Source organism: Tympanuchus pallidicinctus, unplaced genomic scaffold, assembly GCF_026119805.1.
Source record: "Tympanuchus pallidicinctus isolate F22 unplaced genomic scaffold, pur_lepc_1.0 scaffold28, whole genome shotgun sequence".
In the NCBI taxonomy this organism is placed as follows: Eukaryota; Metazoa; Chordata; class Aves; order Galliformes; family Phasianidae; genus Tympanuchus; species Tympanuchus pallidicinctus.
Genome location: NW_026294745.1, coordinates 1472624 through 1485997, shown reverse-complemented (window position 1 = coordinate 1485997; position 13374 = coordinate 1472624). Strand labels below are relative to the sequence as shown.

Below are 13374 nucleotides of genomic sequence, written 5' to 3'. Positions count from 1 at the left end.
ACCACCTGCGGTGCCAGCTGCCTTCCCGCCTTTTTTGTTTTTCTGGAGAGCAGAACAGCAGCACCAGCAGGGCGCAGCAGCGCGCCACTGCTTTCAATAGATCGCCCGCACTAAGACTGCATCCAAACCGTCCCCAGATTAAGGTATCCTTCCAGCACACGTCTATATAACATAAAAGCACCTTAGGGGTTGGATTTTTTTTAAATTACATTCTATAAAAAAGAAACCTAACGCTTGCCAGTACTTCAGGAATTCTGAATAGTGGGGAAAAAAAAAAAAAGCCCAACTCACAAAGGGACGAATGAATTCAGTACTCTTCAGCAAATTCCTTATTTTAACAAAACTGTCCTTCCAAATAGGCAAAGCAAAACAAATGCTTCTGACTTCCTTACTGAGTTTCCTCTGAGTTCTGCCCTAAAGACAACTTCATTAACATAAAGTAAGACCTTAGAGAAAAAACTTCTTTATTATTAACCAGGTTTTTGCGCTGGATTATGTGCCTAGTGGCCCAGACTGCTAAATAACATCTACACAATGTTTCTTTCATGTTTCAAGAATCGAAAATAACTGTACAAGGTTAAAGTACAAAAGTACACAAGACAGTGGACACCAAATATCCATGTATGAGTTCATCCATCTGCTGCTTGGTTTGAAAAGTAGAACTTTAACTAAAAAATACTGTCCTTCTATAGTTCTGTCAAGTTTAATGGAAGTGGGTATAACCTGATTACAACACTAACACCAGTATCACTGATCTGATATTTACAAAAAAAATTGTATTTATCAATAAATTAAAGTCAATGCAACACCCATGCAAGCTAGAATGCTAGCTTTTTGGTGAACAAGGACCCAACATTTGAACAAGAACCTTCCAAAGTCCCAAACTTTAAAGTTGTTTGTACTCAAACCGCATCCATTCCTCGCATTGAAGATGTAAACCCCAATCCCATTCCTCTCTGTGTATGCGTCTGTGATCTTGCCATTTCATACTGTGCATCTAGATTTCTGAAAACCTCTTCCTGTTGTTTCAGCGTTTTGTAGCTTTCTTCGTCAACTGAACTACAGCCAGCTTCATCCTCACTCTGGAAAACAGAAGAAAGTAAAGCAACAGCTTCACAAGAAGTGGTATTTTCATATGCTACAGCTACCCTAAACTCCTTATAATTCTGAATTCTTAAGAGCCTTTCAAAACAAAAGGCACCTGCTTTTGCTGCTGTAATAAGGCCAGTATAGCTTTTGCTCTCACTGCCAAGAAATGCTCAGAAGCCTTAAAATTCCTCTTTTGAATTCATTCAAATTAACACCTCCATTTAATTATCTATACAGAGCTATCACATATGAACATTCATTACATGACGAATATTGGTTACAGTTAGGACTGTTGTCACAGAGCATAACAGATGCAAGAAATACCATGAAATTCTAGACTCTGAATTTAATTTAGTAACTTATGTGATCTTTAATGAGAAATAATTTGTTTTTAATTAGATCATACAGTAACCAGTTAACCTATCCTCACTGATTTAGGCACCCTTTAAAATTAAAAACCAAACCCACTATAAAAAGTTTAACTACACATTCAGAACTCTTTACCTTAATGCCCATCAGTTTTCTGAATTTGACATTTTGGTCCTTGTTTCCAAAATTTAATTTTTCCCATATTTCTGCAGACTGCGATTTATCCTGTGCAAGTTACAAAAAAAAAAAAAAAAGATTTATCACCTTTTTACACATATTTCTGTTAATATCACAATACAGTAGTAAGCAAAGAAAAGCTGTGTTAAGAATCAGACTGTTGTATAGTTGTAGCAAAGCCAGAGGCAAAATATTTCCAGTGGCATTCTTGCAGCATCTCCATAGAAACTTTCTGTGATGAAAGTGTGCTTAAGCACAGGTTTCAAAATGAGGTATATCTTTACTTGAGTAGACTGTACTATTATATCAGAAAACATGCCTAAAATTATGGAAAAGAAAATACGTATGACTTTATAATGTTACCAGCACTTCTCAATGAAGAGAGACCATCCACATCTGATATTTAGTGGCAAGTTTTGTTAACAAAAATCAACAAAAGGATCCAATTATACTTCCTAAAATTTATACAGTCAGACATAATTCTAGGGCTTAAGTAACTAGCATTTGTCACTGCACATCTAGGCTTTTTCATGTAGGCAGTCCAAACATGTAAGATGTTTTCAAACAAGTTTTATGAAAGTAAAACAGACATTACCCCTTCTTTTTTGCCTTGCCAAAGCATCTTCCGTTTTTTCTCTTGCTCAGCAAATTTCATTGGATTCACTGCTGCTGGGTTATAATAGCTAGGTACAGCTATTCCAGTCTCTGCTAGAGCTTTTGCTTGTAGTGCTGCCATTTGAGCTGCCATTGCTATTTGAGGAGTTACTTGTGTTCCCGATGCCAGAAGAGCAGCAACGTTAATAACAGAACCTCCAGTGGCTGCAGCTGCTAAAGAAAGCAATGGTAAATTGCTAGTTAAGTTCAGTCATTTTTTCTCCCCCAAAAAACCCACTCCCATTCATAGCAGTAAGTTGAAAGCAATGAAAACAAAATATGTTATTTATAAATTAAGAAACAAGTCTCCAACACATTTTAGTAAGCCAGAAGTATCATAACTCATGCTTTTAAATACCCTTGTGTGAGTAACAGCTTTCAAACTCTTGCTTAATAATGCATATGGGGAAGGTCCAATGACCATTAGAGCCAGCCTAACAGACAACATTTTAGTTGGATTGTTTGTGTGTGATACCTTTCCACCCTTCCATTTCCTTGTTCTACTTGCATTTCTTCCACATGGATCAAATGAACAACCTGACAACCTGTACATCAACTGGTCAGGACTGTAACACTGTACATTGCTGCTCCTGGAGACTTTCAAGCAATTTTCAGATGTGGTACTGAGGGATACGGTTTAGTGGGGAAATACTGGTGGTAGGCACACAGACAGATTCAGTGATCTTGGAGGCCTTTTCCAACCCTACTGATTCTGTGATTACTTCAAACACTCAACACACGAGCCTGCATTATCTTCCACAAACGTTATTCTTCAGAAATTAATATACATAGATTACCTGCAGCCATTTCTTGTTGCTTCTGTTTTTCAACCATTTCTTTCTCTCTCTGTTCTTGCAATTTCTTTGCTCTTTCCAACCTACAAAAAACACAAGAATGAAAGTATTCAGACATGCAAAACCAAAGAGGATCGGATTATTCATATCACATACCACTAAAACAGTAACAATTCCTGACCTTCTGGCTAATGCTTCCTGTGCATCCATAGCTGTATTTCGACCTCGAAAAGGTGGAGGACTTGGACTCCGGCTATGACTCCTGCTGAATCTGCGGGGCTTTTCAATTCTTTTCTTTCGCTCTCTGCAACCAAATTTAAAACAGTTGCTAAAACAGTGAATGTACATTTAATAAAGCACTCAAAAACTAACTTGGAGAGTTTTCAAAAACAGCTGTCCCAGAGATTATATTACAATGGTGTAATGGTCACACTTGCACAGTAACAAGACAAAGTTAAAAGTTTTTTCAACTGCAAGCTCCAACAATACGTAATTCCAGGTATTTATTTATCCTTTCACTTGGTATAAGAGACTTTTATTCTAACTCCTGGCAACAAAAACATCACATAACTTTTTGCATGTCAACTGCAAGAAATCTAAAATAGATCAAGGCGCAAGAAGACTTTGAAACAAAAGATACAACAGCATTATAACTATGGTAGAGGTGAATACTGTAAATAACCCTGAGTCAAGAACTCCAATAATACTCAGGGGAATTGCTATTCTTCTCCTTTCGGTATATTTGTCACTAGATGTTCTCTGAGCTGTTTGAGTGAAGATATCAAACTAGACAGGAGAATCATTTTTTTCTTATAAGTTCTGGAGAAGGACACTACTGTGCAGAGGACTACAATGCTTAATCGAAGGCTGACAAATGATCTGTTTAAAAACATGTTTAAACAAAACACCAACATATTTATCACATCTATCATTTAAAAACCTTCTCTAAAGTAAAAGTTGCTCTTTTGACATATGCTTGTAGTTTCTTTTAAGCAACAGCCACTTAAAATACACAGAAGTAGCATTAGCAGTTATGATTGATTTCTTTTTTCCCTGCTAAGATCATTAAGGAACAACATCACTACAGATAAAGTTTTGTCTTTAAGCCTCTGACCGATGTTCTGAACAATAGAAGTCACCAATTCTGGATGCAAAGTTGAAACTACAAGAGAACTGCCAGATTTGCCATCAACACTAAGTTAAAATGCACAAAAGATGTCTCTGCCATTTTATACTTTAAAGTTATGAACCATCTGTGACAGTGACTAATTTGAGTAAAGCCACTTTAAATGGCATTCACCTATTCAATTTCTTCTGTTCGCAACTTGTGCAGCATCCACAAACATGAAATGCAGTCTGAAGTCACAAAAGAGATCCTTGTTTACATGACAAATCTGGTAGAATACAAAAGAAGTGAGACTTATCTTTGAATAGAAGACGGCAAGATGCAGATTCAGGCACTGGGAAGTGACAGATCTGCATTCCTGAGATAAGATGTAATGCATGTTTCAAAGATACCTTCATTTTTGCCGAGAGGACTATTGTAGTTTGGTCTTGTCTTTGGTCTGATGCTTTACTGCACTGGTAAACATCAAGGAAATAAATATTTGAGCTTTTCTATTTTAAGTACTTTCATTTGAAACAAGCAGATGTTGTCACGTTTTCTATCTTGTATTCAATCAATGCAACAAAGTAACTACTGGAAGGGTCTAAGAGCTCAGAGAACAAAAAGATTACTTTAAACACTGCCAAAGACAGATGACTTGAAAATGCAAGTTTGAAGTTGCACAAAGAACCTCCAAGCTAAGTTCAAACTATTATTCAGAAATGCCACTGTCACAAACTGCAACACAGGAAATATTGCATTTCACGAATAGGGAATTCATTTCACGGTTGTGTTTCTGCAAGCTGCATTTCTACATCATGTTTATTTGGCTTGAAGAGCTTTCCTTGACCTATAACTACTGCTCCAAAGACTTCACCTGAGCCCAGAGCTTGATGTAGTGGTATTGGCTACTGCTCAGGAATCATACCTTGCTTATTTTCCCTCCCTAATACCTGTCCGACAAAGCAATACTTCAGTACATTCCTGCTAGCCATTAACGCACAGTTCCAGTTGAAGAAGCTCCTATGCTACGACTATCCCTTACTACTTCCTATAACTGTTGTTCTTTCTCAGGTTAATTTGAATTCTACTGCAGAAGTGAAACAAAATAATTCTGAGAAGTGAAATTTTCACTGAGCCATTAAATAAAGAGTTTAAAGTGACATTTCAAAACATCAAATGTACATAATATAATAACCAGAAATAACAGGAAACTGAAGCCTTACGAATCATGCTGAAGGTAGCTCAGATACCAGTAAGCATAAATAACGTGTGTATACCAGTCTACTCACCCCAGCTGAAAGTTTGGTAGAAAGTGCATGGCAAAATAAAATCTGACACAAACCATGTAATTCAATATGTTCCTCCAAAAGATAAGTCTTCTTAACAGTTTCTCAAGTGTTGTTGTAGCATTACATTCTTAAGTCTCCACTGGTCCACTGTAATACTGAGTGGTCATACCTAATGTCTTTAATTTAAATGCAATTTGAAATATACTGGTAAGAATGTTACTAATTAAACTGGAACACTGGCAACACATTCTTGGGAGCTTTGAAAGGGCACCAATTTGCATCCAAGATACTTTTTTAATTTTAGACCAACAGAAAAACCCTGTCCTCAAATAATATCAAGTCATATTTTAACTTAAGAAAATCCTTCAGAGCATTAGGAACGCAGAGGTGGCACATGCAAACAGACTGCAAACTCTACAACAAAACAATGAATCACCTTCTGAAAAACATTAATTCCTATGCAGGGAAGAAAACTTCAACTAAAGCATATAGATGCCAAACAAACTAATAAGAATCTACTCAGCTGGGTTCAACTTGTGCTTCTAGAACTTAAGCTTAAGGAAGAAATGAAAGCATCCAAAGAGTGAGGAAAAAAAATGTAGATGACAATCTCATGATGAACTTAACAAAAATAGTTTGTAATCACTAACACAATAGTACATGGATCAAATTAGTCCATCTGACTCTCAGTTCTACACGTACTACACTCCCTACACTAGTTCTACAGAAAAGATCCACACTTTTCTAAATTAAATTTGTTGAGCTGGTCAGGATTAGCAAATACACCGATCATCTGCTCCACCAGCTAGTCGTTCTCAGTCAAACTTTCATAACATAAACACACAGGAAAAGTGATAATTAAAATAGAATTTTTGAAGTAGTATTCTGCCAACCACACTACTCTCATACAAAACATATGAAAGTATTAGTTGCATTTTATTCTATTTTTTCCTATTTAAATATCATTTCCATTTAAGATAGTAAAGTCAGCTGTGATATAAGAAACTAAAAGAACTTTAACTGCTGTATTTATACTACTCAAAATGATGTTTTCCCCCTAAATTATACCTCTAAATAACTAATTAAGCATCTTTAATTGCTAACATGAAAACATGCTATGAAAATCTGACACATAAGCTGTTTAATGTACCTGTTTCCGTAACCAAATACGTAGCACCCTGTGCTTCACCCCATGTTAATACAGCTGAGAAAAAGTAAACACAGCTACGCTGAACCCCAGCATTATTTTATACTCCACAGAGCATTCAACCCATTGCCACCAAGCATGTGTGGAAGTTCACACTTACCTGCTTCTGCTCCTAGTTCTGCTTCTACTTCTGCTTCTGTGTCTGTGCCTAGATCTTGATCTAGAACGAGATCTCACACGGCGCTTTCTCTCTCTGCTGCGAGATCGGGATTTTTTCCTATCACGACTTCTGCTGCGATGACGTCTGAAACACAGGTCCAAAATTCCTCCTGTTTTAATTCATATTTCTCCTAAGGACTCACGTCCAGGTTTGTCACAGACCAGAATGCATCAGGTAAGGTAGAGGGGATTGTAAACATTTAATAGTCCATGCCTGGAACAGCTTGGAACTAGGAGTAATAGCACACTACCATCAGCCACAAGTGATTTGTGAAGAGTTTAAGTAAAAGTCATACTCATGGATACAGCCATTCTGTTTGTTCATTAAAGTGTGTATCTAGAAACAAACATATGGCCAAAATAATCTGCTGTTAAAGCCTAAAATTCAATGCAAGATAACTTCCCTCCTCCCCATGGTATTCTAGTACCTTAGAGAAGAGATGCCCAGATTTCAGCTCATGAGTTACACAAAGTCCCTCAGTACATTATCAGCTACAGCCTGTCCCATGCTGTCACGTTTGTTACAGATCACCCCCGTATGAGCAGAACTGACTGAAAAGTTGTTCTGGCAACACAGCTTGTCCCAGACATCTCTATGACCTTGAGTGTGTGCTGGGTGGCCTACTGTGCAAAGAGGCATAGACAGCATTGTCTCTGGGCAAACAATTGAATTAGGAGACAAAAAGCAATGACAGCTAAGTTTTTAGCATCTTTCCCACCAATGCCAATAGGGAACATTTAATATATTCTATCTTACAGGTTTTCCAAACTCTGCTACTAAGTTATAGATCTGAGTTAACATTGAGGCATGACCTATAAAAAACCTCAGGTGCACTCAGTAACTTTGCTCAGAATCAATATGGAAAAAAGACAACTCGCAGCAAAAACACTGTCCATGCAAAAATACAATATACAATATAAAGTGATGCTTTAGAGTTAAATTAGGTCAGCAATGTTGCTCACCCAAATTTTTCAACAGTTTCTGTGAATGTATTTAAAAAAAAAAACCAATAAAGATTGATCATATAAAACAACTGACCTTTCGCGAGACCTGGACCTTGAATGACTCCTCCCTCTTGATGACTTTCTCTCTTTGCGTTTATGTCTATCCTCACCATTTTCGGATGAGTTTAAGCTCTCTCTTCCCTTGTCAGAAGAATGTTCTTTGTCGTTGTGGTCTTCAGATTTGTGCTTCTTGGAGGACTTCTCTTTGGATTCATGTCTTCTTGCCTGTTTTAAGAAGAAGTTGGTTCTTTCAGGAAAATAGTGCAACAAAGAGAGTTAGTATGGGTATCAGAAGATAAAAAATGATAAGCTGTGATGCAACATTAGTAACCTTAGGAGTGCGACTCAATCATGAGTGATGGCTATATTACCTAATGCCACCACCTACCCAATGTTGCAAATGTACACTATTATTTGTCCCCCTCTTCCCTCCTCCCCACTAAAGGATTTTTAAAAGCATCCATGAAGGTATCTTTACAGCACTTCCATGAGAGTTCACCACATTATAATAAAAACAACCAGATCATGGTTTTCATTTATGTATACTCTTTCCTATCTTTAAGTATCTGACAATTTACAAATACCTATATAGATACACAATCACATCTGTAATTATTTGTCTAAATCTACCATGTACAAAGAATTATTAGCATCCATACAGATAGCTGCAGACATATAGTATACTGCTTTTGCAACTAAAACATTCCTCTATAGACAATTGTTTTTTTAGAACAAAACTCTCTTCAGTCAGCAACTTCCAACAGTTTGTAAAAAGCAAAGCAATAAGTTACACAGTTGACATCCTATTTACAGTATTTAAGTCTAATATGTATCACTCCAAAACCTCCCACAGTAGATTTAACTTAAAGATATGCTCTCCACCATACTGCAATTTCTTCCCGCAGTGTCTCAAAAAAAAAAAAAAGATTTCTTTTTATAGCTGCAATGCCAAAAATACTTAGCAAGGTCAGGCCTGATTTTTGCCAGTGTTTTCCTTAAAGACTAAGTCATGACATCAACACCTTTTCTTCATATATCCAGTTTATTTTCAGCGCTTTCTAGCATAGCCCACTTGAGTCTTACATTTAAAAGTCACACTTTTATGAGGTTGTATACATTTTAGACTAAAGCTTGATTCTTTTCCATTTTCTTGCTCATCTAGATCTGTTCTACATTAAATACCTGTAAAATCTTTCAGTAGTTTGGAGAAGATGCTGTAACTAGTTCATACCCACATAGATCAATTCCTTATTAACGTATTTCCAATTCTCAATTCAACTCTTATTCACATCCAGATGTGCTATGGTAAGATACCTTTTCCTGCTTCTAGAGTATTTTACTCCCTGAGGAACTACATGCTAGAGAAAAACATGTGAATAGCGTAGGATATTACTTGTATCTTACTTTTTGAAGTATCTATTCATCTAAGTAGCTGCTCTGTTACATACACTGAAAAGAACTACTAATATTCAGTAATTAGTCTACACACAACCAGCTTCATCTTGCAAATAATGAAAACAAATCTACCATGGGACACAGTTAATATCCTCAGTGTAATTTAGAAAGCGTTAAATAAACTGTTTAAGATTAGATCTAACAGAATGCTAAAAACACTGGACAATTTCAAACAAGGACATTTTTTTCAGAACATTAAAATAAGTTTGGTTTTCTCGATGATTTTTTTTAAACCAGTCTTCCAGGCACACACTTAGTAATAAACACCATTATATCCCATAACGGATTTAAGATACTTTTAAGGGAAATATGAGTTTGAATGACTAATAGTTACCTTATCATGAAGTAGGCTTATAATTTTGCTATCTGAGTCTGCAGCGTCTTCAGTTCAGTCTCTTCGCGCATTAGCACGCTGAGTATGATTTATTATAGAAATGTTATCATGTGAGCTAAACAATATATTCATTTTCACAAAAACTCTCCTAGATTATTTTTCCTTCTTTTTTAATTTTTATTTTTTTTTAAAAACAAAACAGAGCTTCCATTGGAATCGGGGAAGGAGAAGTTCCTGACCCAGGTTAAAGTTTGAAGTCCCTCGTCTGACCCAGCCTGCTATTGCCCCACAAGGCTTCAGCTTCCTTTCTATTCTGATGGTCCTGCTTCATTCATTTCATCTCTCCTTTGGTGTGTAAACCAGTTACTTCCAAAGCATTACTGCATCCCTGTACATATACATATAATTGTACATATATATTTTTCTTTTCAAAAAGAAAGAGACAGCCTTCTGAAATTTTTGCTGCTACTGCCATGCTTCCAGCTGACCAGCTTGTTTGTCAGGCTGACAGTCCTTACAGTTAAAGGACGCAATAAACAGACCTCAGTCAGGTGGATAATTGCTTTTAATATTCTTAAGTAAACTGGTATATATTATTCAAAGTCCAGACCACTAGACAGGAATAAAGCCACCCACGGCTTTTGGTTAATGGAAGCTCTGTGAAAGTTATCAAGAACACCATTCTACTTCTCCATACGAACTCTTTCAATTGGCTGTTTCCACAAAAAAAAAAAAAAGAAAAGAAAAGAATTTAAGTTACTAGTTTCTGAAAGCGATTTGCTATGAAACTATTACCTTGTCAACATGATGGCTGCAATCATGCTTCACTATGAAAGGATTTCCATATCCATTTTAAACTTAAAGCTTCCAATTTATTGTACTTACCATAAAAGTCACTTATATAGGTTTACATATGTGCATTACTACAAGATACTTCATACATGTACTGTACATTTACCTAATCACTACAAAGTGTTAATTACCTCTTTGCTTCTGCTCCGGCTTCTGTGTTTTCTTCCTTCAGCATCTGGAGAAGAAGATATTTTTGTCATTTACAACGTTAAAGAAACCATCAACTGACTACAATCTCTCAAGTTCCTTTGAGATATTCCACCACACTAAGCCAAAAGAAGAGACTTACAACACCAACAGTACTATTTAAACATCTACTGCAGAAACTGAATTCTAATTATTACAGTTCTTTCTTTGCATTTAAGCTCCAACAATAATAAATAAACCCACGTTATACTTCAGTCACATTCTATTTTTTTGGCCAGTTAATCCCATTTTTGTCTAACCAAACATAATTAAAGCAAAAGAGAGTGGAATGGTTTTCTGGATTTGTTTCCTGGAATCACTTTATTATTAGCCATCTCACCATTATCTTCTGAATACTAATAAGACCTTCTTCCTCAAGACTTCATTATTTAAACTTTCAACATAATGCAGTTAAGATGCAAAAATTAAAATTAACAGCTTTTTCTTTCAATTTCATAAAGTTAATAGAACAGTTAATGTTTTGTTTTTCAGAACGTAAAGAGATTTGGAATTCCATAAGCATACAGTAATTAACTGTATGAAAGCAAAAAAAAACCCCTAAAAACAACAAAAACAACAAAAACCCACCAGAACAGTACTAAGCAACTTTGCTTATTTGAAGCCCATACCTGACTTCCGCCTTCTTTCCCTTGACCGTGAACGCGATCTCGAATAGTGATGCTTCGATGTTCTCGGAGAACTGGAAGCATCTGATTGTTCCTTTTTCTTCTCCCCTTCTGGAGAGGACTTTTCTGGCACTACTCCATCTCGTTCGGTATCACTACCCTACACACAAGAACAGAATGCTTAAGAATCAAAACTTTACGATTTAAAAACAAGAAAATTATTTCTTTAGTACTTCCTCTGATGACTTTATTTTCCCCTCTGGAGTCAACTCCATGAGTTGCCATCTCATTATCAGTTAGGCCATAGTTGTACAGATTGGCATTGAACTAGATAATTACGCACAGACTGTTTTTCAAAACTTCATGAAGGACTAAATATATAGTAAACATTTTGCTCTCCCACTCCATTAAACCACACCTTACTTTTTTTCCCCATCAGATTTTTAGGGCTTACAATAGAATTAAATACTGATGACTATTTTTTAATTTTCTTCTAAACAGTGTTGTTTATAGGTCAGTTATCCTCCAGGCTCTCTTCTTCCCTTCCTACTCAATCCCTTCCCTTTTTCATCTAAGGTTTTCAAAAAACTCTGCTATTTTATGTTTTAAAGGAATTTTGAGATTTCCAGGAAACAACATTAGATGTTACTTGAGAAAGATAAGGAAAATACCAGCTAACAGTCTATCTTAATCAGGTTTTTAAAAGTACTCTCCAGCTGCTACATTTCCGTAGATTACTGCTCTTACTTTCTGTACACACTGCTGCTTATTAATGCTCTTGTGCTCTTTCAGCTCTAGAAAAATAGAACAACAACAACAAAAAAAGCTGACAGACTTCAATGAGGCTATTCTCAGTTCCTCAAGAACTGGTAGAACAGCCACAGTACTTCAGTGCATCAGCGCCTCACCCAGTACTTGAACAAACCTAAAGGTACTTGTAATTTAGGTGCAAAGCAAGAAGGTCATAGTTATTCTTCAAGACCTTTTAACAAGAAAAAAAATAAACAAAAACGTTAGGTGATTACATAAACAGAAAAGTTATCTTTTTCCAGGGGAGAAAAAGGGTAGTTTTTTTTGTTGCTGTTCTATTTCACTATTGGTCAGGTTTTCAGGATAAGAACAAAAAATTCCAGATTTGATGCAAAAGAAAAGTACTTAAAAGTTAACTAGAAAGGGCTTTATCATGCTAGCACCTACATTTTCCCTGCACTTCTAAGACAAATACATAGCTTCAGAAAAAAAGGAATCGTGTTGGTTTTTGAGCTACTCTCACTGATTCAATCCAGCGACAGGGCAAACACCCTTACACCAGGCCACAAAAAAGTGAAACGGGAGCAAAGCCACACTGCCTATATACGAAACTACCTCATTAGTACATTCTAAGCAGACAACTGCAGCAGAGAAGTTTCACAAAGAAGTTAACCATAAAAAGGGGGCAAGGAGACAACAATAAACGCAAGAAGACGCTAAAACACGAGATGTGAAGCAACGTAATAAGGAAAGTTGCATGACCCAGAAGCGAGGAAGGCCAGACCGCTCCCCCACCCCCGCCCCCAGAGCCTGAGCCCCACGATTCTCTGGAGCAAAGCCCTCCGCCACAGCCGCAGCGGTCCTCTCCCAGACTAAGAAACGACAAACGCGAAGCCACAAGGCCTCCGCAGCTTTCCCCAAACTCGTAAAGACGAAGCAGAAACTTCTGGAAGCAGGAAGAAAAGTACTGGACGAAGCGCGTCCACCCCCTCCCCGAGGCCCATCATGGCGGCGGCGAGCGAAGGAGCGGCGGGCGCCATTTTGTCTCTCCGCGCACAGAGCTCCAGACCCGCTCCTTCCCACGCCGCACTCCTCCCTCCCTACGAACCGCACTCCACGCTTCGGCTCCCCCCAAAAAGCACTGCTTACCGCCATGACCGAACGCCCAAGTTGCCGCGCTCCTCACCGGCCCCCCCTCACAGCGACGCAGTCACCTCAACAGCGGCGCGCACAAACCGAAGCAACGCGCCCCACCCTCCCTCTACCCGTCAGGTGCCCGGATGTAACAGCGGGCGGGGGCAGGCGGAGGAGCGAGGGACC

At 37.5% G+C, this 13374-nt stretch overlaps 1 protein-coding gene across 4 annotated transcripts; it reads right to left on the bottom strand.

Moving 5' to 3' along the window:
* Window positions 1–447: 447 nt before the first annotated feature.
* On the bottom strand, window positions 448–13344 carry RSRC2 (arginine and serine rich coiled-coil 2). 4 transcript variants are annotated; one of them, XM_052690831.1, is made up of 10 exons: window positions 13204–13344; window positions 11308–11464; window positions 10624–10667; window positions 7886–8098; window positions 6788–6931; window positions 3265–3387; window positions 3087–3166; window positions 2231–2463; window positions 1594–1683; window positions 448–1082 (listed from the first exon to the last, which is right to left on the bottom strand). In XM_052690831.1, exons 2-10 carry the CDS (start codon window positions 11386–11388, stop codon window positions 903–905), a joined length of 1188 nt encoding a protein of 395 aa, XP_052546791.1. In that variant the 5' UTR covers window positions 11389–11464; window positions 13204–13344; the 3' UTR covers window positions 448–902. The 4 variants fall into 4 exon arrangements, with proteins under 4 accessions (XP_052546791.1, XP_052546789.1, XP_052546790.1 ...); XM_052690829.1 differs by having other exon boundaries at window positions 7886–8076; XM_052690830.1 differs by having other exon boundaries at window positions 2231–2460; window positions 7886–8076.
* Window positions 13345–13374: the final 30 nt, after the last annotated feature.

Bases quoted from the DNA above. Each gene is read 5' to 3' on its own strand.
- RSRC2 (XM_052690829.1), bottom strand. The intron at 6,932-7,885 runs GTCAGTTGTTTT...CCTGTGTTTCAG, and splicing joins AGGTCCAGGTCTCGCGAAAG to ACGTCATCGCAGCAGAAGTC. The intron at 1,083-1,593 runs GTAAAGAGTTCT...TCTGTTTTCCAG, and splicing joins GAAAACTGATGGGCATTAAG to AGTGAGGATGAAGCTGGCTG.